Genomic DNA, 22,995 nt, shown 5'->3' with positions numbered 1-22,995 from the left:
GGCGCACACGGTCGTCGTTTCTGATAGATGCGAAAAAAACAGATGTATGCCAGGGTAAGAGGTGGACTTGGTGTACAGTTGGTGTCTTTGTGCCTGTGCAGGAATTTCTTGTAAGAGTTTGGACCTGTATAGACAATAAAGACAATCTTTTTTCTCAACCTGGCATGTTTATAGGCGCTAGCCTGACAAGACGCAAGTGATGATTCTGTAGGAACCCTGTTAGATTCCGTACGTAATATATGTTTCTTTCCTGCCATACTTTGCTTTGTTCCGCCATTGAATCGACCTCGATGACTCGTCGTCAAGAGGTACGAGAACGTTGAGGGATGATTCTCAACTTGGTCTCGCTCAGTGTACATGAACGATGACACCGCCGTGTACCGTCTGCTTGTCGCAGGTCGCGCATGCTCACCCCATCATCACCCACCAGTCACGTATGTACAGTGTCTCTCGTCATCACGACATGTTCGGCACCCTCCCGCCGCCACTCTCGGCCGACGAATTGATCTACCGGACCATGGCCGCGGCGGGGGAATGCTAGCCGATTTTGTGCGTGGGAATAAACGGATAGAGAGCTTGCATTATCTATTTGCTCCTGCCCGGTTCACGATACATGATTTGACATGTTTCAAGGGCGAATATTGGGCACACACGGGGTTGGAAATGGCGCCGCCTACCACCATTACGGGCACTGCTACCGAGAGTCTGTCCCAGACGAGTATCGTCACGATGGACACGAGGGCAGACGAGGAAGCCGAGATGGAGGTGGAGGTTGAGGTTGATAGTCTTGGCCGTGGACCGAACCAGCTCAAGGGTACGACGAGCTCTTCTCTTTTTTTCTCCCCTCTTGCCTTCAGATAGGCTGACTGCATCTCGGGAATCCCCAAGTTCCCGTCGTTCCACGAGCACCGGAAGCACATTGTCGTTCCTACATGGCGGCCGTGTTTTGCAACCGGGCGCGCGTAGGATTCACAGAGGGCATCTCGGGCCACATCAGCGTCCGCGACCCCGAGCACCACGGGCTGATTTTGAGGCGCGCAAAGGCATTTTGATATTTTGTATTCTATGATTTGCAATATCGTCGAGTTGCTTGGCTTTGCTGGTTGTTCGTGGAGTTTGATCTTGACTATGGCCATGGGAAAGTCGTCATTCAATGATCCAGAAAGATGCCAGATCCCGGTAGGCTTGCAATGCTGGACTTGTCATCTTGTCATCACCATGACATCAACAGCCGTTGGCTACCACTTGTGGATTTTTCGCGACTCGATATACGATGCCAACCCAACGTGCGGAGAGTATTCTGACACCGAGGAACATGAGATGAGTTGGGAATATTGATACTCCTTGATAAACCAGAATACGGACTGCTTACAGCGAGTGGTGCATGTTTCTCGTAGAACAAGGTCTTTTGTACAATTGCCGAATCGTATAGTGTTCAATATATACCATCTTGAAATATTTGCGTAGAGAATCGGAAACTACATACAACATAAGTATACTTTATATAGAACAATCCATCCCGACAAAGGTCCCAGCGGCAAAGTCGGCACCAATTCCTCATTGCCTCGCTTTCACCATACTACCCCGGATGGTCGACCATGCAAGTTCCCCGGTGGCTCAAGACTGGCGGACACCACTGGGCACAGTAAAGTCCTCGGTGCGATTCTGCTCGTCGTACTGGGCATTCTGGCCGAGCCAACGCTCGGTAAGGGTCTTCCGGAGCTCGTCGTGGCCATCAAGTCGGACCATCCCTCGCCCATGCCGCCCGATTCGAGGCCCTTGAGACAGCCGGAGTTGCTGGACCCGCCGGTCAGGTGAGTAGATACTCTTGCTTTGGTCAGGTATAAAGGTTGAGAGTGAGGACGGTGGTGGGAATTGTTTGCTTACGGCCGTGGGTGTACTCGTGCACAACGACGTTGGCATTGTTCGTGCCGGAGCCGTCTTGCGAGAATAGTACTACGGCATCGTTGCCTTGCCCGCCATTGCCGTGATTATTTGCCTTGGAAGTTGCCTCTTTTTTCGTCCAAGCCCAGCACGTAGAGCAAGTCATGGTACTTGTTGGCCGTGAAGAAGAGCTGTGTGATGGATGCGTCCTTGTAGCCTGTGGGGTCGCTCTGTGATGGATCGTAAGGACACATAAAGGTGTCATTGGGGCTGTCAGGTCGGTAGTTGTTCTTATAGTCCTTGCGCCTGTAGGATTATTCTGGGCAATGGCATTGTTGCCGCCGAGTGGTGGTGTAGTTGTTCTGGCCGTCACTCAATCACATGAATGGCGAAGCGGCCGTATTCCAGCGGTCATTCAAGGAGGTTCTGCCGCACTCGGTGGCATCATTGACGGTCCAGAGGTAGACTTGGTAGGTTGCGAGATCAGAAACGCAATCAACGACATTGTGAATCATGCCTGAGTGATACGCGTCGACGTAGCTCAGAAGCCAGTTGTCACGAACGTCGGTTTCCACCCGCCAGGTGAGGGCCAGTTTACCATCCTTCTTGCGAAGATAGACAAGCTTGGCATTGGGATGGTTTGCAGCGCCAGTGGTGCCAGTAAGGACAAAGTTTCCCTTGCCTTGTTTGGCCTCAACCTTGACGTCCTTCTTTGCACCAACGCCGACCAGGTTTTGCCGTTGTGACGAGTTGTTGCCGTATCCTTGGTCCCTAGCATTGTAGCTATTTTTCATAAAATCATGGTGAGCTGACAGACTGTACGGCTTCGCCCCTGTTCAAGAGACGTAGACACTGATTGCAAAAAAGCACAATGTGAGAAGCAGCATGACGCCAGTCGGAGTGCCTCGATGTCTCTGATGGAGGGGCAGTGTACTATTAGACTCATAAGCTTCTTTTATCCTTATAACATAGCCAGTTGTCATCGGGTATTAATCGTGCCCACGGCGCAATTCGGTAGTTGCCGATTGTGCCGACAGGAACAAGGATGCAACGATTGATCAGCTGGACCATGTTGTACCTGCCAGATCTGGAAAGTGCTATTTTGGGACGCAATCGTCATTGGCCAGACAGTTTGTGTATTCAAGGGACAACGTACCCCTACTCTATAGAACAACAGCATTAACATCAAGCCTTCCCAATGCAGATTGTCACCCTGGAACAAGCTGGCAGAATTACAGGACTAAGAGCGAGGGTGAAATACTTAATGTCAATAAAATACTTGCCTTCGATACAGCTGGTGCTGCTTACTACACGTTGGAAAGTCTTTTCACACTGAATGCTTCGTTCTTTCGAGGACTTCTCGGATCTGTCGTGGCTGATCATCATTGAGTAGGCCTTGCCTCCTGAGATATGTAGTGCGGCCTTGGCCATTTAAAGTCGAGTCATGACTTGTTCTACAAGCTTGTAAATGGCCAAAAAGAATCCCCATGCAGCATCCATATCAAAGCAGCCGAAGAAACAAATGTTGAAGCTCCCTCCCTTCTGATCTGAAAACTCGCGGGTCGTTTCGCCATCATTTTCGGACGCCATTTCACATGCAGTAGTCTTCTTCACAGGATCGATAAATCGTCGCACTATGCCCTAAGGTGAGTGTGCTGTTAGTGGCAAGGAATTCAGCGTGGCTAGTTTCCGGCCGGAAGGGGCATGGTCCTCTGTGCAAGTGGCACATTTTTTATTGTAAAACTGCAAAGACGTCGACTTTACACGTTTCCATCAATTATATAGTCCGTAAGTAAGCGTGGCCAGTACAAGGCTTAGTGCTGCCCATTGTACTTCCAGGATGCCATTTGAGACAAAACCGTACAGGCCAAATAGGTGCGTCTAGAAATTCGGTGTCACCTGATTCTTGCCACTCCGTATATGGAAATTCCCTTCTTAACCACTTTTAGAGCCGCTACTGGAATTGGTTTTGTTGTTGGCAGCTTTATCCTCTTCTTCTTTGTCTCTCCTCGCAAATGCGGCTAGGATAGCCTTGCCCTCTTCCGCGTCATCGGAATCCCACGGCTTAAGCCCCATGGACTGCATAAAATTGGTCCAGCCGCCGTATTCTTTGCAAATTTGACGCTCCGCCTTGGTTAGGGAGGGCTCTAAGCCTGAAAATTAGCTATGGTGTCGTGATTGCAGGGTGGAGATGAGGAGGGATTGAGAACATAAGACTCACGGAGAGCATCTGTGGCCGGCATTTCTGCAGATTATTTTGGACTTAAGGCGCAGGAGGGTTTTTTTAAGCTTCCTAGAGCGCGACAGTTTCTCAAGCGGGCACCAAGATGGTTTGGGTTACAATGAGTCTGGTTGTCTGTTGGTGTTGAGGCTGGGGTGACTGGGCGGGGTTGGGTTACGTGACCTTCAGGTTGTCGCACCAAAAAAATGGGCGTGGCCGTTGACGCCGTATCAATATTGACTTTCAAATTGTGTGTTCGTACGTACTCGGTACTATTGACCGTTGACCCCCTAAATCTTGTGACACCGTTGACAAGTGCATGTCACACTTGGCAGCACGCGACCAATTGACTAGACGGCGTCAAGCACAGCCAGTCACTTTGCCCCGCAGTTTGGCTCATTGGGGCCCGATGACTGCTGGGGAGATTTGTTCTCTACTCCGACATCACAACGACGACAAACATTCTATTCTGGCTGCAACAAATGACCAAGTACAGCGTCTTTCCCCCTGTAATTCGCCAAGACATAATGTATATGAAACCATGCCAATGTGAGATGTCGATTTGCAAAATCCAACCTGGAAAAGGGGCAGTGTACGAGAAAATCTAGCAATGCTCACTCTTTCCCATTACAACAACCCTCAGGTGTCACCGTCTCGGCCGCAACCACAAACGGCGCGATGGTGGCGAGTTTTTCACACGTCTCCAACAGCTCCCTCTCCGGCGTCGACATCTCAATGACACCCGCGCCGGCCTGCACCCATCGCTGACTGCCATTCTGAAACACGGTCCGCAAGACCAAACTTGCCTCAAATAAGCCCGCATCGTCAATCATCAAGATGGCCCCCGAGTACAGCTCCCTGGGCCGGGTTTCCAGCCGCGCAATAGCGTCAAGCGAGTCCTGCTTGGGAATGCCCGAGGCCGTGATGGACGGGAAGAGCATGTCGAACGCATCCCAGCCGTCCTGGCCCTGCTCCAAACACCCCGTGACCCGTGAGCCCAGGTGTTGCACATGTCCGCGCACACGCGTCGTCATAAAGTCTTCCACCACGGTCGAACCCTCGGTGCTAAAGCGGCGCACTTCCTCTATCGCCTCCTTGACAGAGATGACATGCTCGACAATTTCCTTGGCGTCGCTTTCGAGGTTTCGCTTGAGCGCCTTGCGTTCGGCGGCGGAGCCCGTGTGTGCCCGCGTACCGGCCAGCGGCTCGGTGACGACCTTGCCGTCTTGCAGTGCCATGACGAGCTCGGGACTGAACCCCGTGGCCTGGAACCCGGCGTGATTGATCGAGAAGCTGCGCTTGGGGGTGTTGCGCCGCCGGCCCCTGACGAGCGTTCCAACCATGTCGACCTCCTCGCCGAGATCGATGGCGCGGGACAGAATGACCTTCTTGTACTTGCCGGCTTTGATCTCGGAGATGCCCCTTCGTACGCGATCAATGTACTCGCCGCTGGCAGAGTCGAGATCAACCTCCATCTGCCTCTGTGCTTGCGGCGCACCCGGCCCCCCCGCAATGAGCTTCACCGCGTGTTCGATTCGCTCCGCATCGTCTCCAGAGACGGCGATGCAGTCGCTCGAAATAGTGACTTCCACGCTGGGAACCATGAGACTGAGGAGCGGCCATTTCCCAGGCGTAAAGGCCAGCCCGCGTGTGAATGCGGCGTAGTTGAAGCCCGCCTGGCCGAATACTCGGCCTCCATTCGACGAATATTTGGCAACAAAGTGCCTTGCCATGGTGGCAATGCTCTCTGTCACGGGCTCGCAAATGGATTCATTTGCCATTGTCGTCACAGAGGTACCTGTGGAGTCGACAAATAGCGAAGCCCGACTGCCAATGCCGAGATGCCACCTGTTTTCGCGCTCGTATGCAAAGTAATCCGAATCTTTGGAGGCATCCAGCAGCCGTGCGACGATTGCCAAGTCGTCTTCTGACCTTGTCCTGGAGAGGACGACTTTTCTGAACTGGCATGCGTATCCCATGGCTGCTGATAAGAAACACCTTCTTCTTTCCTAGGTGACAAGAAAAAAGATAAGGGGCAAGTCAATCAAGTACCGACTTTTGGTCGGAGGAAAGTGGTTTTCATCTATGAGGGCTGGAATTATTCGTGGGCCTTATGTCTACCAAGTCGGCATGTCCGTTGTGGGATTGCGTGGCGAGCAGGCGGGAGAGGTTCCGTAAGAATGAACGAGCATTTGGGCCAGCTGTCCATGCGGACAACTGGACACGGTGCCATCCCGAGCTCCCAGGAAAAAGAAACCACGAGGCGAAAGATATTACTATGATGAGATACAGCTACCAATGACGGCATGCTTCAGGGTTCACAGCATGCGAGGTCACACATGCTCCACGTGTTGGGCATCGAGATTCAACTCATTGACACAACGGGCGCACATAACTCTCGTTGTAGCTCAATCAGGGCTTTGTACTAATACTACAGAGATTGGCATCACCTAATGCGAAAGTGCCCTAGTTACGTGTGATAGTGATAATCTCCACACAGTTGAACCTGATTTAATTTGGGAGCAACTTTTGCGGGGGAAAGGTTCGTGGTGGTTGCGTTGATCTGCAAAAATGACCTGTTGGCTTAGGCTTCATTCAATCCTTGATAAACATCTCCTTGGAACGCAATCTAAAAAGAATCTCACTGATAGCCTCGCGTACTTCGGTATAGTCGGCGATAATAACAGCGCTTGTCCAGTATTGTACGGCGGCCATCAAGGACGGTTGGATCTCGACGTGTTCGTCAAACAGTCATTGCATCCAGTGCTGACCCATACTCCGTCATTGTAAGTCAGCAAAGTCAACAGAACTCCTTGGGCTATGTGAAATACCACAACGCCTAGATTGATGATGCATATATATAATAGTAAGATACACCCACCCAAAAAGCTTGTCGAAGTTGGATAGAATCTTAGAGAACCGTTTCGGGATGTGAAGGCTCCGAGTCAATGGGACCAGACGCGCATGCATTCCCGTCTGTACTTGCTATATTGTACTATTATCAGATAAGTACAGCAATAACGCAACGAAAACAACTCATCTGCGACAAAGGAAAAAGGCCTTTACTTGCATAAGCCAAACCTCTGGGACGGCATTTGCTCACCTGGGCAGACGCACCACACGCAATATCTGAACGTTATGCTTGATGGTCTAGCCCAATCACTAACGTTGCAATCTTGAATCGTGACATCTATGAATACCCATGGCGTCTTCATATGATACGATTTGTTGGGAAAACAGAAATTTCCCTCAGCCTCATGCACTGGTCAAAATTGTGGCATGTTTTGCAATCGTCAATGGTCCAACTCCCTCCGTGTTGCTGTACATTAGTACTCACATAGTCTGCTGCAGAAAGTTGGTTTCATATCGACTTTATCCAGAATTTTGTGTCATAAACCAACGCTATAAGCCTATAGCCGTAGGCATCAGCATGACCATCGCCAGGCACCAGTATTTTCTGCCAGCCGGTTCGTTGTCGACAGCTCCATTGGGGACGAGTCAAGATGTTTCGGAGGGGACATATGTATGCCGCTCCATAATCAAACAAGGGTAACCATGGATCAGGCTGGATGAGAGGGCGCTGACAGTCGCGAAGCTTTGGCCAAGTGTGTGGCTCAAATGTAGTCTCTTGGGCAGAGTTGCAAGCCTAGCGCGGGCAAGCCGTGGGTTTTTTTAGACGATATGCATTTATTGACGACCGATGGCGTTGTGGCGTGTCGGGCAGCCAAACTCAATTCATTTCTGGGGAAAATATGGCGAATGAGCGCTGTCTTGTTACCGGTCTCGGATTGAGATACGGGTACGGAGTATGCACCTGCTCATTGTTTTTCTTGGTGAGACATGGATTGATGAAGAACGCATTCCTGTCAACCGCCAGAAAGAGGAAGTATAATGCCGTTGTCATGACAAGTCATTGGTAGACAGACGGCCTGCGGATCTATGTAGAGACACGGCTGATTCCATTCATGGACACCACAGCCCCAGTCAGTATAGCCTGGGATGTTTTTGGGGTTTCATGTGTATTAAGCTGACGCTGGCAGGTGACCGGCAATATACCCCCGAATGCAGCAGGAGAAGATGAATGCAGTTGTCTGGACAGCTAGCGCGGGGAAGCAGGCGACGAGGCAAGACAATCTTTGTCTTGGAATGCGGTGCTCACGTCAGCTCGAGCTCGATGACCAGCGAAGCTTGTCAATTCGATAGCAGTCAAAGTAAATCTCCAGCTGAGTTTGTCTCGTCATGGTGGTGTGGCACTTGGACCTTGGCAACGCGACCAGCGAATCCTGGAGTTCTCACAAACAAGAGTCAGGTGTCGAAGTGGATGAAGGCATGTCTGTCTGTCTGTCATAAGTGCCTTCAACGTTATCAAACCCCGGATCTGCAACAGTCTACTCCGTACGTGACCCGGGAGGAGCCCATGGGGAGACTGGCCTTGTATCTTGTAAAATGTAGCAAACCACAACGTGGACTGGTGTCTGTCTGAAACGTTTGGAGCAGATTTCGCCCTCAGCTCTGCTTCTCCCGTAGCAAGTACTATGGTGCTGATGTTTATGCAGTATTCGAGACGCAAGACACCGCAGTGTGTCGATGTCTCGCTGGCTGCGAGTCCGTGGCTGAAGTCAAGCGCTATGCTCTGTCTTATCTATATGCGGTAAAAACAAACGACCATGGCCAGTCTGAGCGTCACGTGGCGACCCGGAAGCGACACTGGCTCCTGCCACGTTGGAGCAATGGAACCGTGTCGCGGTTTCCAAAGTTTCGGGAATTCCTTATCGATGACCATTGTCAATGACCTTCAACCGTCAGCAAGCACCCTGACTTCACATTTCGACTTTTACGGCTGGCGTCTTTCTCAAGCGCGCCCACTCTTCTTACGCCCCTCGTGTGCCCTAGATGGTGCAATATTTTTGCTTTACTAGAATTCCGGCTCGCCTGGCTCCGGCAACTGTGCTGGCGAGGCAAAATATCCAATCCGCCATGAGGTCGAATTCTTCCCAAGCGAGTGTCAGCCGCATTTTTTTGGTGAGCCCGATCCTTGTCGAAAACGGCCGTGCCATTACCGGGAGGCGCTCCTACTGCCGCTTGTTCCACCAGATTCTCACGCTAGCAGGGTCGTCTTACTGGCTGAGTTAATCTGGTGGCTATTAGTTCGCACTCGGCGATCAGGCAACAGAATAAAAATTGTGGCGCAAGATGGCCTGCATGGTCGTCGGACGATGGCAGAAGGGAGAATGGGGGGCACGTTCTTGGTTCCACGAGGCTTGCGCCATGCCTCAATCTCCGTGAATCATCCGCTGCACATTCGGCGTCGAAGAAGAAATTCACCCTTCGAATCTTGTCTAATTACACACACCTCTATTGCGGTGGCTGAGAATATGAGTAAAGGGGCGCCTGGAAAGAGCAAAAGGGAAGAGGCCTAAGCAGGGAGCCGTGTTGCAATTTGGATTAGTAGCTCAAACGGCCGTCTCTTTTGCCGAGAGCATCGCTCATGGGCGTAACGGCGTCTTCTCATCCGTCTGCTGAACTCACGTCGACCCCTGACCTGTTGAGGCAAGAAACCACAGGCCCGCCGCTATTATTCGCGACACAGAGTACGGAGTACAAAACACCATGTGGAATAGCCCCATCTGGCGGTGCATCGTTATACAAAAGCGTCCACTCATTAATGAGACAATTCTGTTGCCTGGCTGCATCCGGGCTCCATTGGGGGCAGGCGAATCGAGCCCTTGTCCGGACGACTGTGGCGCCGCCGCTCCCAGTCAGAGCAATCATCGTGAGAAGAACCAATTGCTTGGCATTTACGGAGTCGAGAGTACTGCGCGCAAGCCAGCAATGGCGCCTTGAGGCTCCCTGTCAAGGCTTTCGTTCCGTCGGCAACAGAAGAATTGAAGATTGTTGAGTGGCCTGCCTTTTCTGCCCGTGCTCCTGCAAATTGCGCCCGATTGTGCATTTTGTGCAGAACCGCCTGAGACATGGTAACGGGGTGTGTGCAAACAGAGGTACGGTGTGGCCGAACCTGGGCATGGGTGTGAAGTCGCCCCATGAGCAATGTGACTTACTTTTTACGAGGACAGTGACGATTATCCGGGATCACGACGGTTCTTTTAATTCAGAGAGGGAAACTTGTTGCATGCGTCACCACCTTGGGCGGGATTGCATCGGATATCTTCAACGCCAGGTTCTCATCGGGAAGCACGACATAAACCGGAATGTACGAGAGTTAATTTGACGGACAACCAGGGCCCTTGGCCAATGCACCTCCCTTGAAAATGTGACCGGCGGGAGTTGGCTGCAGACCGACGTCAGGCGGCGTCGGATCCATATGCGCCACCACGGTCCCTTCTATCGGTCATTTCCTCCTGTTTTGTCTGTGAACTCCAATTAACTTACTTACTATCCACAATCACGTTTTGGAAGGAATGATCCGGGGTGCGGGGATTGTGGGGAGAAAACCAAACGGCCCCGGACTTCAATACCCCCTGGGGTTTACAATAGTCAAGTACCTTGACATTGTACTGTACCAGGGTCTATCTAGCCTGATAACCATCTGGGACGCTCTTGGGCCTCAGCTCCCTCCAGTTGTCATGGTCATGTCCAGCTCCTTGTGCCCACAAGCGATGAATGGGTGGGACCAGGCCAAGGACTCTGTCTTCACCTTTCACCGTTAGTTTGTTGTCCAGATGTATGTAAAATCTAATTTGGCCCCATTCAGTTTCCGGACCAAACGCCAGGATGGAGGTTCGCCAGCTCTTATTCCAAGAGACTCAAATAGCCATCGCCTCCCGCCTTCAACTCCTTCAACCTCTACTCGCTTTGGACCTGTCTTAACAAATCGTCTCTCCACTGGCCTCTGGGTTTGAGAAACCGGGACAACGGCTCAGCACTGACGTTCATCACTGTGTGTAGGCTGCAGTCGGACTGAGCTTTGCAATATCTGGAAACTTTGGAGACAAAGCATCACTCAGGGTCCGCAGGGAGAATCACATTCAGTCACCATGTCGAACAACATATAGTCAGTTCAAGACCTGCTGGGAGCCAAACGTGCTAATTCATTGCCTCGGCATGAGTCACTAACAAGTCGTTAGCCAAGATTCGAAGGCTGCTCGCAATGAACACCTCGAGGAGAAGGGTATCACCCACACTGAGCAAGTGGACATGCAGCAAAACCTTGAAGCTAGGTAAATGAACATCACTCTGGCAACCACCGCACACCGGGTTGCATGATGGGCTGATATCGCATTTCAGGATCCGTAATCCGTTGCAGGGCATTCCTCGATCTCAGCTGATGCAGGATGTGGAGAATTTTGCGCAAAGAAAAGGCCTACAAGACCACGTTGCGCTTTTGAAGAAAGGCGCATTAGTTGCCCAGGATCCTACCAACATTCACAATATCGATGGCCCCGAGAAGCTCTCTTCTGAAGAGCTCGAGGTCCTCGGTGATGAAGTCACTCACAAGTGGCGTATGCCCCTGAGACTCTTCCTGACAATCTTCACTTGCTCCATTGGTGCTGCTGTCCAGGGATGGGATCAGACAGGAAGTAATGGCGCAACCATTTTCTTTCCCAAATACTACGGCATTGGAGGTACCAGTGATCGAGAGACGATCATCGTGGGCTTGATTAATGCTGGCCCATATATTGGCTCTGCGTAAGTAGTCATCTGAACTGAAGCTCTGTTTGACACATGGGACTCGTTGGCTAACGAGTTATTTAGCCTCATCGGCTGCTGGTTGTCTGACCCATTGAACAATTGGTTCGGACGAAGAGGCACTATTTTCTTCTCTGCCAACTTCTGCATCTGGCCTGTCATTGGATCTGCCCTGTGCCACACATGGGAGCAACAGCTAGCATGCCGTATTCTCATGGGAATTGGAATGGGCGCAAAGGCATCAACAGTTCCCATCTACGCCGCCGAAAATTCTCCCGCTTCCATCAGAGGTGCTTTGGTCATGTCTTGGCAAATGTGGACCGCTTTTGGCATCATGTTAGGAACCGCTGTCAACCTGGCCGTCTACAAGGTCGCAGGTCCTTTGAACTGGCGTCTCATGCTTGGTGCTCCCTTTATTCCTGCCGTGCCTCTTATGGCCCTGATTTATCTTTGCCCGGAATCTCCCAGATGGTACATGAAGAAGGGTCGATTCCAGGAAGCCTGGGAGTCCATGTCCAAGCTCCGCCGAAACCACATCCAGGTTGCTCGTGATATCTACTATATCAGCGCCCAGCTTGATATTGAGAAGGAGGTCATAGGCAACACCAACTATATCACTCGCGTTACCCAGCTCTTTACCGTTCCTCGTGTCCGCAGGGCTAATTTGGCTGCATTTACCGTCATGATTGCTCAACAAATGTGTGGAATCAACATCATCGCCTTTTATTCCACCTCTATTTTCGAGCAGGCCTTCCGTAACGATTCCAACCCGCAGTTCAAGGCCATGATTGGATCCTTCGGGTTCGGTTTAGTCAACTGGCTATTTGCATTCCCTGCGTTCTTTACCATTGATACATTTGGTCGCCGCAGCTTACTTCTGTTTACATTCCCCCAAATGTTCTGGACTCTCCTAGCTGCTGGTCTTTGCACCCTCATCGACGCAGAAGGATCCATGGCGGAAGCGCGCACTGGGCTTGTGTGCTTGTTCGTCTTCCTATTCGGCGCTTTCTACTCCCCTGGTGAAGGTCCTGTTCCATTCACATACAGTGCTGAAGTTTACCCTCTGTCTCATCGTGAGACGGGCATGGGTTTTGCCGTTGCCACCTGCCTTTTCTGGGTATGTTGAAGTCCCCTTGACATAAATAGGGTTGTACCACTAACTTGTGCAGGCCTCCGTTCTGGGAATCACGTTTCCCTTTATTCTCAACCGCCTTCAGACCATTGGTGCATTCTCGTTGTATGCAGGTTTCAACGTCGTTGCCTTTATCATGATTTTCTTCTGGGTGCCTGAGACCATGCAACGTACACTCGAGGAGTTGGACTGGGTATTTGCCGTTCCGACTAGCAAATTCGCCAAGTACCAGCTTACCGTCGCTTTACCCTGGTGGTTCAAGAGATACATCCTCTTTCAGCGCAATGCCACTAAGGAGCCCCTGTATCATTTTGAGAAGGTGGCCATGAATACTGGAAAGGATGCGTTTGCCAATCAGGCTATGGTACCTAGCTCTGACGATGAGCGCCACCGTTGACGTCGGTTGCAGGTGTGTGTATGCGATCCCGAGTTGTCAGGCCAGATTTGATGCCCGATTGTCGAGTTCTTTGGCCCCGATACCCCCACTCCTTGTCTGACCAAGTTGACATGGCATGGTTTCGATTTGTTAACATGTCATGATTTTGCACTTGCGAGGTCTCTATTGTTGAATATTGAATGCGAGAAGGCCTCGTCTGAAACATGTTGTTTATATTTGCTGAAGGCTCGGTTCCATAGTGTCATTTATTCCAGAACTTATGAATACGAAAAGGCCAGACGTTTGCCTGGAATCTGTTGCCATGGAATCTCATCTTTTTGCCCATAAACCTTTGCACCAGACGTGCCCAACTTGCCAAATTCATGTCTCACGCGAGTACAAAGCCCCGGACAGCCCTTGGCGGCCTCAGAAAAGATCAAACAACTTGGCGCCCGAATTTCAAGAAACATCAATGCCCAAGTAGTCGAGAGTTTGGCCACGGGCCATCACCCGGAGCTGGATGGAGGACCAGTTGACGCTTTCCCTCATTGGTCCAGGTCGGCCATGATGGCTGACAATCTTTTCGTCACCTCAAGTTTAAGCCCTTTCGGAGCGATCCTAGTTGCACCGGAAGAGGGTTACACATGGCAATTACTGCGGTTATATAGCTGGCGCCGATCCCCGTCTGTCTTTTCTTCGACGCCTCTGCTTTTGTAACCTACGGATGAATGAATGCACTTGCGCTTCCCCCCCGTGTGCTACAGCGTACTTGATTCCAACACATTGTCAAGGTCCAACGGCCGTGTTTCCATCCCTTGACTTGGCTCGAAGATGAGCCCGATACTTGACACCTTCTAGGACTGGCATAATGGATCAAAATCTAGACGACCCAAAGTCTGATCCCATGGCCCCTCTTAACAGCATGCTGAATTTTGCTATTTCCACGGACAGCACTGCCATCCCAAGTATTTCAGAATGTGCGGTACACCTCCTCCTCCTCGAATCGTTCACGATTTTGAGACGAGACGTTCAGCAATGGGGCAAGTCGGTGAGCATCAAAGCCGAAGTGGCATGGGACATATTTCTCCATTTGGCCGTGCAAAGGTTTCTGAAGTGGTCGCAAACACGGCGTCTCTTGGAGGGCACCACTCCGCCTTTGGACGTCTTGATGGTCTGGCATGCGTACATGTTGAACCCTGGGGCATACCTTGACTACGAAGAAGGCATACTCCATGGCCAATTTGGGGGTAAAGGCATCGCCTGGGCCTCATTGGTGAGCTTCGGATTCGAAGCATGAATTATCATCATGGCTGACTAGACTCTAGCGCGATTGCATAGACATGAACACCGCAGCCTTTACCCTCCCGCCAGCAGACGAAGCCATTACTGTCAGCATGTCTCTTGACCCGGACCTCCTTGGTGCTCTGAAGCTGGGCACGGTTAGCCCTCTTGTTCAAAAGGAGGTTGAAGTCGCGTGCAGTGTTCAAATCGATCTTTGTGCGGCAGTCGGACGCCAATTCGATTTCAGCGAAAAAATGTACTCGTTGAACTGGCTTCGGTGCCCGTTTGCCAGGCAAACACTGGAGAGATGTGCCCTTGAATACCAGCACTTCTTCAAGCTCGTTGCCGACAATACCGAGCGAGACGTGATGCCCACGCTGCATGTCGACCTTGTCTGGCATACGCACCAGCTTTCACCAGCATCATACCGCGCGTACTGCGACAAGGTGGCAGGGACTTTTATCAATCACGATGATACACCGAGTCCAGACGACCTGGCGGTGGCAGTCAGCAGCAGCCGATTGGAGCCCCAATATACTACGTGTTGCTGCTGGTTTTGCGAGGCAGGACGGGTGAGCCACCCGGGCGAGAGACGATTCGGTTGCCCGTCGGGGATGGAATCGATGATATTTCAAGCCGTGGAGAGGGAGAATCACCGGCGAGAAAGTCACGCACTTCCAACAATGAGCTGGGTAGAGACGAACCACGCCATGATAACATTGAGGCAGATGAATCAAGAGCGAAAAGGCCAAACTTGGGCCTGCGTGTCCGGGCTTTAGCTAGATCCAGACGGGCAGAACAAGATGTTGAATACATGGCATCCAAAAACGAAAAGGGAAGATGCTCCTCTCCGAGCTCGCCATGACATTTTAGATCCAAGCCACTGGCGCGCAAGTAATCTCGGACTTGTCATTTACTCAAGCACTAGTTCTAAGATGACAATATCCACCGCTTGGCATAAGCAAGCCCTTGACGTTGAACGAATGTTGTATGACGGCCTCTGACATCTCTAAGCCAGCAGGAAGGGGGGATACCAAAGCCCAAGATTCCATCCACCTCGTCCCAAGACCTATTCCCCCCATGGTTAGCAGACTATGTGAGCCAGTATGTACCCAGAGCCGTGCAGTACTTACGTCCGGGGGGCAATGTAGGCCAACTCAGCCTATGTTGATGTTGCCGCGGCCACCGGCAGTCGCGTTGCCCGACTTTGAAGACACCCCCTTCCCGCCGAGCCTTGCGCTCAGGCAGCTGACGGTGTAGGCGCCACCGGTGGTAGCCTTGCCGCCGGTGCTGATGTTGCCGACGGTGACGCCCTGTCGGCCGTTTTGGCCGACGTTGAGATCGCCGTCTCCGCCGGCTTTGGCGTCTCCAGAGGCTGCGCTGGGCCCGTCGCTGCCTGCTCCAAAGTCGAGGAAGCTGAGGGTGCCGGATGTGCCCGTCTTGGATTCTCCGCCGGTGTCTATGTCTCCTACTTTGATGTTGGACATGGCGGGAATGGAGGGTAGGCTGGCGCAGTAATGTGTGCTTGACGATTAGGGGGGATTCGACAAAGACTAAAAATGTCTGGTGGTTGTGGGATTTGGCTGAAGCGGCTGGCGCAATGGAGCAGTCTGCTCTCATATATCCCGACTATCTACTCCGTAGGCTACCTTTGCCTAGGTTGGTATGAGGGTTACATGAAGAGCAGTAAGTCCCTCAGCTACTACGTACTCCGCAAAGTCTTGTTCCGTGATGGATCACATTCAGGGGACATTTACGTTGCAACTCGTCTTATATGCAGCATGTGGTATCTCTGTCTTTGTCCAAGTGTGCCCAGCTTCGGAAGCCACATGGCCCGTATGCTGGATGCTCAGAATGTGTAGCCATGTCGAGACTCGAGAGTTTGCCCATCACGGCGGGGGCTATGCATATGTTGTCGCCAAAGTGAGGCGGGCATTCGCATGTTTCGGTAGCAGGGTGACCACGCTGGCCGTGAGTCCGGGCAGCAATATGGGTTGCCGGGATGACTAGGTACCGAGCGAGGTAAAGGCTGCATGATGGGTTGGAGAGTGAAACTGCCGGCTGTGAATGTATGGATGAGGGACGTCCCGATGTGGCGGAAGACGGCTGGTCTCGCCGCTGCAGGGTACATGTCATAAACGACTCCCCTCGTTTGTCGAGTTTGGTGAACTACTCCGTGCTCTGTAGCCAATAATGAAATACTCCAACACGAGACCGGCGAGCGATATCATGTGGATCAAGTTTCCATGTTGCGGACGGAACGTCGGCCAAGACACCTATGGGTGCCGAATAAAGAGATACTAGAATGCATACAGCAATGTCTGTGATAACGTGACGAATCGAATCTTGGGGGGAAGAAACATGATCGAGATGGGAACACTTCGAGTGGCGGGAATGGAACGAGTGTCAACGACGTGGCCACTAGCAGCGCCGAGTCTCGAGGCAGACTCAGTGGCACCGGGATATTGGGCCCGAGTTCAAGAAGTCCGGTTAGGCATGAAGACGCTTAATTGTTTGCCGATGCTCATCGTGGGACCAGTTGACAAGTTTGGGCGCCAAACTCCAAAGATGCTTCCGATAGAGTGGTCGTGGAGTACTCCGTATATCGCAGTATAATTGGTGATGATACCGGCTGTTGTAACCCAAGGCCGGGGCCGGTTTGCTCCTTTCAGCTCCAATCAGACACGCCATGTGTCAAACATCACTGCCGCTTGCTTTATGCTCCTACACGCACGACGACCATCGGGTGATGTGAAGTTGGGTTATGGAGTCTAGATGACAATTATTGCGACTTGTGCCTCTGCCTGACTAGGGACCGTGGTCCAAGTTCGATCTTATGGACTAGTATTTGCAACATGCCTTCTTTCGGTATAACGTGTTGGGCATTCGTGTATGCTGCGATGCTCACACCGTTCGGTGTAATTGCCTTCTCGTAAACGCATGCAGGACTATTCACCCGACAAAGGCGTCACCACAAGAGTGCTGATGTCCGGTGTAGATACTCCGTACAAAAAGCATCAATATGATTCATCTGCTACCATGTACCTCCCAAATCACTTGACAGGGATTGGAAATCGGTATACATTGGTGCCACGAATCTCTCAGCTGGCCAGGGGGAGTTCTCTTCAGATTGCAACCCCATTGACACCCAGATCTCGATGAGATGCTCTCTACTACGGCATATTCCGACAGTTTTACAATCCCCAAGAGAGTTCTAGCCCTCCAATATTGGCAATGGGCGGGACAAGGTAGGTGATTCGCTGATGTGTCATAGTTACGGCACTTGTTTAAACACCACGTCTCCGTCAGGCTCACAGATTATGTGACCATTACTGCCATGGCAAGTTTTATACGAATAACCAGGTTGACTGTCAGGGTTCAAGTCCAATTCTTCAGTTGCCTTCAGAAATGTGGCTGTCGTGAAGCGAAAGAAATCTCGTAGCATTGGCCAAAGAGGCAATATCACCTCCGTACGTAAACAATGAATAGACCCGTCTAGCCCAGCCACTTACGTTTGTCTTGGATTGACATTATACCATCACTTGGCTGAGACGGACCCGATATTGTGATTACCTCTGGTTCTGCATGATCTTGTTATTGTGTAGACAAAATAAAACAAGAGATAAAAGATCCGCCGTGGCCTCGTTTGTGTTGATATACCATGCAAGCTGCCGAGGACAACAGCACTGGCTTGTCCAAAGTCAACTCCTAGTCTTATCCAATACAGCTCCTTCATTATTTGCTTCCCATCACGCTTCTCGCAATAAACAAAGATGCTCTTCTCCAGACACGAGATTGACTCAAAGTCGGACAGGCCAGTCGTCCTAGTCTATGCCAAGGCTACCCTGGAAATGGGAAATCTCGGAATCACGGGCAAATGGTTCTCCTGGCAGCTAAAGAGAAACATTCCCGGCACCGTCGCCGTTCAAGGCGTAGGGTACAACTGCCTGACAATCCCCTTGTCTCTCGTCAAGGGAGGTTCCGACAGCGCTGCTCAGAAAATGGTAGACGCTGTGCACAAGGCCGTCAAGCAAAGCCCGGAGAAGAAGATTGTTCTTTGTGGTATTTTGGAAATCTTCCTCGTTCTTTAGCTTTTCTATTCGCTGACATGTCTCGCAGGGTATAGTCAAGGAGCCTCTATTATTCGCAAGGCAGTCAAGCAACTCGGGCCAGAAACACGTGCGAGGATCACGGGAATTATTCTCTTTGGAGACCCTAGCAGAATTGGATCCAAGATGCCAACTGATGTCGGCGACAAGACACTCAACTTGCGGCTGCCTCTGGACTGGGTTCATTGGCCTATATCTATCATCACTGTTACTCACTTTTGGTACCCTTTTCTTTCTTATGGCGAAGCTGTCAACTTTGTCCGGAATCAAATCAACTCTTGACATCAAAGATTCACCATGTCCAAAGGATGTGCTTCATGTTGGAGCGATGGATTGCGCCATGGCACAAAGGGTTTTTATGCCATGGAGTCTTTCGTGTATCTGTCTGGCTCAGGCTATTTCTGAACTTTGTGTGCTGGCTGTTCCTTTAGGTCTATCTCGTGGCTCAGTAAAGCAGTCCATCGTTTGATAGGATAGGGAGTGTAAAAGCAGCAATGTAGTGTCAGCCACGAGAGTTTTTTATTCGGGTACTTGTTTAATATACTATTTTCGAAAATTGTTACTATATTAAAAGGGAGAAGATGAAGTCTCGTCTATGTGTTGGTTTCTGCTACTCTATGCCCCCATTATACACGTATTTTTCGTGCAGCGTGGTCACAAATCCCACACCCCAACCGCTTCAAGATTGTTCAACTCGAAGCCATTTCGTCAGTGTACTTGATTTACTTTGATGTTCAGGTTGGTGAAGTCAAACCCATGACGGTTGCTTCCCCGTTGACCACTTGTTGACATCGTCGTAATGCTCAGAGCCGCTGGTTCTATACTCAGGGGACCTGTTAAATCATTGCCGAGCACACCAACCAAAGATGGGCAAGATTGTTGCTCTTTGTAGTATTGATCTGCGTGCCAAACACCTGTCATCTGCATCAATTCCCACCTGATCAAAGTTGCTCACAAAACGGAGTACAGGTCTCATGCATGTCTTGGCTAGAAAATCAGGCCGCTACGGCATTTACATGTAGGGACCAACGCAAGTCCAAGTCACCGAAAGGCCGTCTGCAACGAGTGATGCTGCTACACAATTTGTTCAGCTACTACGTTGCCGCCTAACTAGGGTCCTCAACGCCTCAAGTCAAGTACAGTTGTTCGCCGAGTCTAGTGCCTAGCCAATAAAACAATGCATGGCGCTTCAATACGAGGCTTGATATCGCCGCGACAATGGTGTCTGAGCGAACTCGTTCAGTATTGACATGCCGGACACGCCAGCTTGTGATGTAACCATCCGATTCACTTTGTGGTGTTCCTCGCATCCTAGACGTCGATTGAGTATCCAGCGCGAGGTGCTTCACCAGTTTCAGGCAGACATTCTCAAAGAGGCCGGGATCTGTGTGGTTATAACTAGCGCAAGAGGAATTATTCTGCCGTCACTGTTATCATCAACACAAAGCCGCACTCCAAAGCGAGAGAGTGCTGCGGACATCTCTCTGCCACACTTCCACATTCTGCGCATAATTCTCTTGCTTTTGCTTCTTGTGGTTCTCGATCCCACTATTCTTATCAAGATGTCTCAGCCGCAACGTAGTTGGAACAGCCATGGAAAATCTGGCAACCCCAACCAAGACAACAAGAGAAACTGGACCCCTTGGAGCGGAGCAACGACGAAGAGCTGGGGCCAGAAGAATAACCATGGCAACATGAACACGTGGGAAAATTGCGGAAATACAGCCTCGGACAACTGCGGCAACACATACAATGTAAATTATGGCGACACTACAAGCTACGACCAGCGAGGCATGAATGCCTACGACCAAAGAGGAACCACATTCATCAAGACTGGAAACATTTCCAGCGGCGGAACTGCCACGACTGGAAATGTCTCGGCCAATGGCAAATCCAATGCCACTTCAGGCCAAGCATCAGCCGGAGGTGGAAACATCACCATTGGCGGCCGTGGCTAAACTGGTACGTGGGTAAGCGCTCTACAGCCTCACCTTTGGTTGGTTCGTGCCGCTGAACATGGCAGGCTAACTATAGAGCGGAGGCAGAAGTAGATCTTGCATGAGTTGATTGCCTGCTCAGAGTGTCTCGTGAGAGTTTGAACGTCTGGACGGGTTGCGTTTTGAACAGCATACGGATCCTCATATATAGCACAACGTATAGACTTGGTATAAATGAAATTGACACTGGATTTCGCCCCCCCGCAAAGAAGTAGACGAAACGGCTCACTATATACGCTGATGATGAAAGATGCATTGTCACAATCAGTAGTATTTGTAGCGACTACAAAAGAAAATACACGTAGCTGAAAACCTCAAACGAACAAGTCTGAATGTCGCCCCCCGAGACGAAAGATTTGACAATACCAGAGACAATTCCAAGACCCATCCCGCCGCGTTTGCAAAATCAAAGAAGAAAAGGAAAGAAACGGCAACGGCAACGGCAACGGCAGGGTAGCCCAAGCAGTCGATATACATCAACCAGTTCGGCAATCCAACGCAGTCAGAAAAAGCTCAATCAACTGTTGTCCAAGTCAAAAGGATCAGTATGTGGCCCAGGAAATGAAACTAACAAGAGAGGGCCAATTGGGAGATTCTCACCCATCCCGTGTAGAGCGCATCGTTCCCCCGTCGACGACACAACTCCTCTTGTCGATCGAGAGCCTCTTTCGAACAGCATACAAAGTCCTTTATCGTTTCATCGTCCTCGAGACCTCGCAGGAATTGGTTGGCCTTGCTACTGTTTCCAATTTGTGTAACGAGAAATACGGCGGCCCCGGGGCCATATGCCTGGAGGGCCGGGGAGTGTTTGCACGTCCTGATGCAGTTTTTGAAGGTGTCCGAGTCTTCGCCAGAAGGCTACAATGCCACCAACACTCAGTATGAATCCAGAGAGCGATGAGTCTGAACAAGGGGCTCATACCTGTCCGTCTGTAATAACCATTGTAATCACGGGCCTTCGGAGTGTATGGGCCTCGGCCTTGCGAAGGATCAAAGGCTGCACGACTTTTTTATTGAGAGCTGTGCCTAGACGCGAAAACCCAATGAACCAGGCCTTTGAAAACTGTTGCTCAATTTCGTGAATAGTTAGTAGTCCATCGAGGCTGTTGGTGTCTTCGCCCGCGTGGTTGAGGAATCGGAGTGATATTCCCAGTGGTGTAAGAAGAGAGGCGATCTTGGCGAGGCGTATCAGAGTGCCTTTGAGTGTCTTCTTATGCTTCCTCATGGACAAGCTATCATCTAGAACATGTTTGAGCATCTTCTTTTACAGTTTTGAAGGAGATGGGCGCATATCTCACCACATAGAATCACAAAATCATACACAGCAAGCTTGACAATGCCTGGGGCTCGCTCAGGGGCCAAGTGGAACTCTTCTGAAATACACTTCACTTTTGCTACTGCCGCGTTGACGAGACTGTCGATGGATACGTCCAGGTCGGGGAATCCAGGGAAGTTGTTTGTTACAAAGTTATTGATGTAGGTTCGGTACTCGGCAGAAGTCTCGGGTGGCTAGGACGGGGTGAAGAGATTGTGTTAGTCTCGATCTCGACATGGTGGTCGTGGGAGCAAAGTACCTTGGCTTGCAGTATGTTGGTGGTATTGTAAGTGGTGGTATCTCCATAGTTGTGGTGTATCTTATTTCCACAGTTCGTATTCACCGTATTCCCACAGTCTTTCGCAATGTTGATTGCACCAGCATCACGGCCTGGGGTGTCATCACAGACATCGTCGGCGTCTTGTGTTGATGTTCCTGACATGTTCTCATCACTATTGAAATCTTCGGCAGCACGACCAAGTCGAGTTGATGGGATGTTGGAGACTTCTGCGCTTGACGTTGGAGATGCATTGCCGTCATTTGGCACCGCGGCACCGGTTTGCAGGAGTTTCCGTGGCTTCTTGGGCGGATATTTGTGATGAGGGCAGTGTGATTTTGGCGCACGGAGGCGTCTCCTACATCGTCTCCCAGTCTTGATTCTCCCTTTGCAAATACCTCTGGGAACCTTGAGAGTTCCCATATTCACACTCACTGGCAGCCTCAATCATGGACACGGAAGCAGTTCCAGTGGTTGAAACAACCATGAGACGGCTGAAAGACACGCGGAGATCAAGTAGTCAAAGGGCTTGGGGACGGTCAGTCTAGTCATTTTGACGACTATGAGGGCGGAAAGCCTTGATCACATCATTGGTAGCCGTGGGTGACATTGGGATGATTGATCACCACGTCCAGCAGCCTGGCACATATTGTCGTACAAGAACCCTACGCACATGGCGACCCAACATCCAATGCAAGCAGGACTGTGCCAAGAGCTGGCTGCATCAAATGCCGCCCGCAGGCTTAGCCTCGACTG

At 50.9% G+C, this 22,995-nt stretch overlaps 10 protein-coding genes across 10 annotated transcripts; 5 read left to right on the top strand and 5 right to left on the bottom strand.

The window, feature by feature from the left end:
• Positions 1–663: 663 nt before the first annotated feature.
• Positions 664–1,052, top strand: G6M90_00g085470 (uncharacterized protein; the record flags this gene model as incomplete). The annotated part of the gene is made up of 2 exons (XM_014685618.2): positions 664–814; positions 889–1,052. 2 exons carry the CDS (start codon positions 664–666, stop codon positions 1,050–1,052), a joined length of 315 nt encoding a protein of 104 aa, XP_014541104.2.
• Positions 1,053–1,991: 939 nt separating this feature from the next.
• Positions 1,992–2,678, bottom strand: MEP10 (Extracellular metalloproteinase 10; the record flags this gene model as incomplete). Its single annotated transcript, XM_014685617.1, has 2 exons — positions 1,992–2,190; positions 2,266–2,678. 2 exons carry the CDS (start codon positions 2,676–2,678, stop codon positions 1,992–1,994), a joined length of 612 nt encoding a protein of 203 aa, XP_014541103.1.
• Positions 2,679–3,819: 1,141 nt separating this feature from the next.
• G6M90_00g085450 (uncharacterized protein) lies at positions 3,820–4,127 on the bottom strand (the record flags this gene model as incomplete). Its single annotated transcript, XM_014685616.1, has 2 exons — positions 3,820–4,031; positions 4,106–4,127. 2 exons carry the CDS (start codon positions 4,125–4,127, stop codon positions 3,820–3,822), a joined length of 234 nt encoding a protein of 77 aa, XP_014541102.1.
• A 592-nt stretch (positions 4,128–4,719) lies between these two features.
• Positions 4,720–6,084, bottom strand: mbtI (Salicylate synthase; the record flags this gene model as incomplete). Its single annotated transcript, XM_014685615.1, has 1 exon — positions 4,720–6,084. One exon carries the CDS (start codon positions 6,082–6,084, stop codon positions 4,720–4,722), a length of 1,365 nt encoding a protein of 454 aa, XP_014541101.1.
• Positions 6,085–10,524: 4,440 nt separating this feature from the next.
• Positions 10,525–13,281, top strand: G6M90_00g085430 (uncharacterized protein; the record flags this gene model as incomplete). Its single annotated transcript, XM_066131272.1, has 5 exons — positions 10,525–10,768; positions 11,196–11,283; positions 11,351–11,752; positions 11,819–12,869; positions 12,922–13,281. The coding sequence occupies 5 exons, from the start codon at positions 10,525–10,527 to the stop codon at positions 13,279–13,281; spliced, it is 2,145 nt and encodes a 714-aa protein (XP_065987528.1).
• Positions 13,282–14,128: 847 nt separating this feature from the next.
• GRDP1 (Glycine-rich domain-containing protein 1) lies at positions 14,129–15,320 on the top strand (the record flags this gene model as incomplete). The annotated part of the gene is made up of 2 exons (XM_014685613.1): positions 14,129–14,533; positions 14,586–15,320. The coding sequence occupies 2 exons, from the start codon at positions 14,129–14,131 to the stop codon at positions 15,318–15,320; spliced, it is 1,140 nt and encodes a 379-aa protein (XP_014541099.1).
• A 378-nt stretch (positions 15,321–15,698) lies between these two features.
• Positions 15,699–16,028, bottom strand: G6M90_00g085410 (uncharacterized protein; the record flags this gene model as incomplete). The annotated part of the gene is made up of 1 exon (XM_014685612.1): positions 15,699–16,028. One exon carries the CDS (start codon positions 16,026–16,028, stop codon positions 15,699–15,701), a length of 330 nt encoding a protein of 109 aa, XP_014541098.1.
• A 2,286-nt stretch (positions 16,029–18,314) lies between these two features.
• On the top strand, positions 18,315–18,932 carry G6M90_00g085400 (uncharacterized protein; the record flags this gene model as incomplete). Its single annotated transcript, XM_014685611.1, has 2 exons — positions 18,315–18,603; positions 18,661–18,932. The coding sequence occupies 2 exons, from the start codon at positions 18,315–18,317 to the stop codon at positions 18,930–18,932; spliced, it is 561 nt and encodes a 186-aa protein (XP_014541097.1).
• Positions 18,933–19,900: 968 nt separating this feature from the next.
• G6M90_00g085390 (uncharacterized protein) lies at positions 19,901–20,608 on the top strand (the record flags this gene model as incomplete). The annotated part of the gene is made up of 1 exon (XM_014685610.2): positions 19,901–20,608. The coding sequence occupies one exon, from the start codon at positions 19,901–19,903 to the stop codon at positions 20,606–20,608; it is 708 nt and encodes a 235-aa protein (XP_014541096.2).
• A 515-nt stretch (positions 20,609–21,123) lies between these two features.
• G6M90_00g085380 (uncharacterized protein) lies at positions 21,124–22,662 on the bottom strand (the record flags this gene model as incomplete). The annotated part of the gene is made up of 5 exons (XM_014685609.2): positions 21,124–21,168; positions 21,248–21,505; positions 21,570–21,886; positions 21,946–22,156; positions 22,222–22,662. 5 exons carry the CDS (start codon positions 22,660–22,662, stop codon positions 21,124–21,126), a joined length of 1,272 nt encoding a protein of 423 aa, XP_014541095.2.
• Between the last annotated feature and the right edge of the window lie 333 nt (positions 22,663–22,995).

This window comes from Metarhizium brunneum, chromosome 5 (genome assembly GCF_013426205.1).
Source record: "Metarhizium brunneum chromosome 5, complete sequence".
Lineage (NCBI taxonomy): Eukaryota > Fungi > Ascomycota > Sordariomycetes > Hypocreales > Clavicipitaceae > Metarhizium > Metarhizium brunneum.
This window is presented reverse-complemented; position numbering and strand designations above follow the sequence as displayed.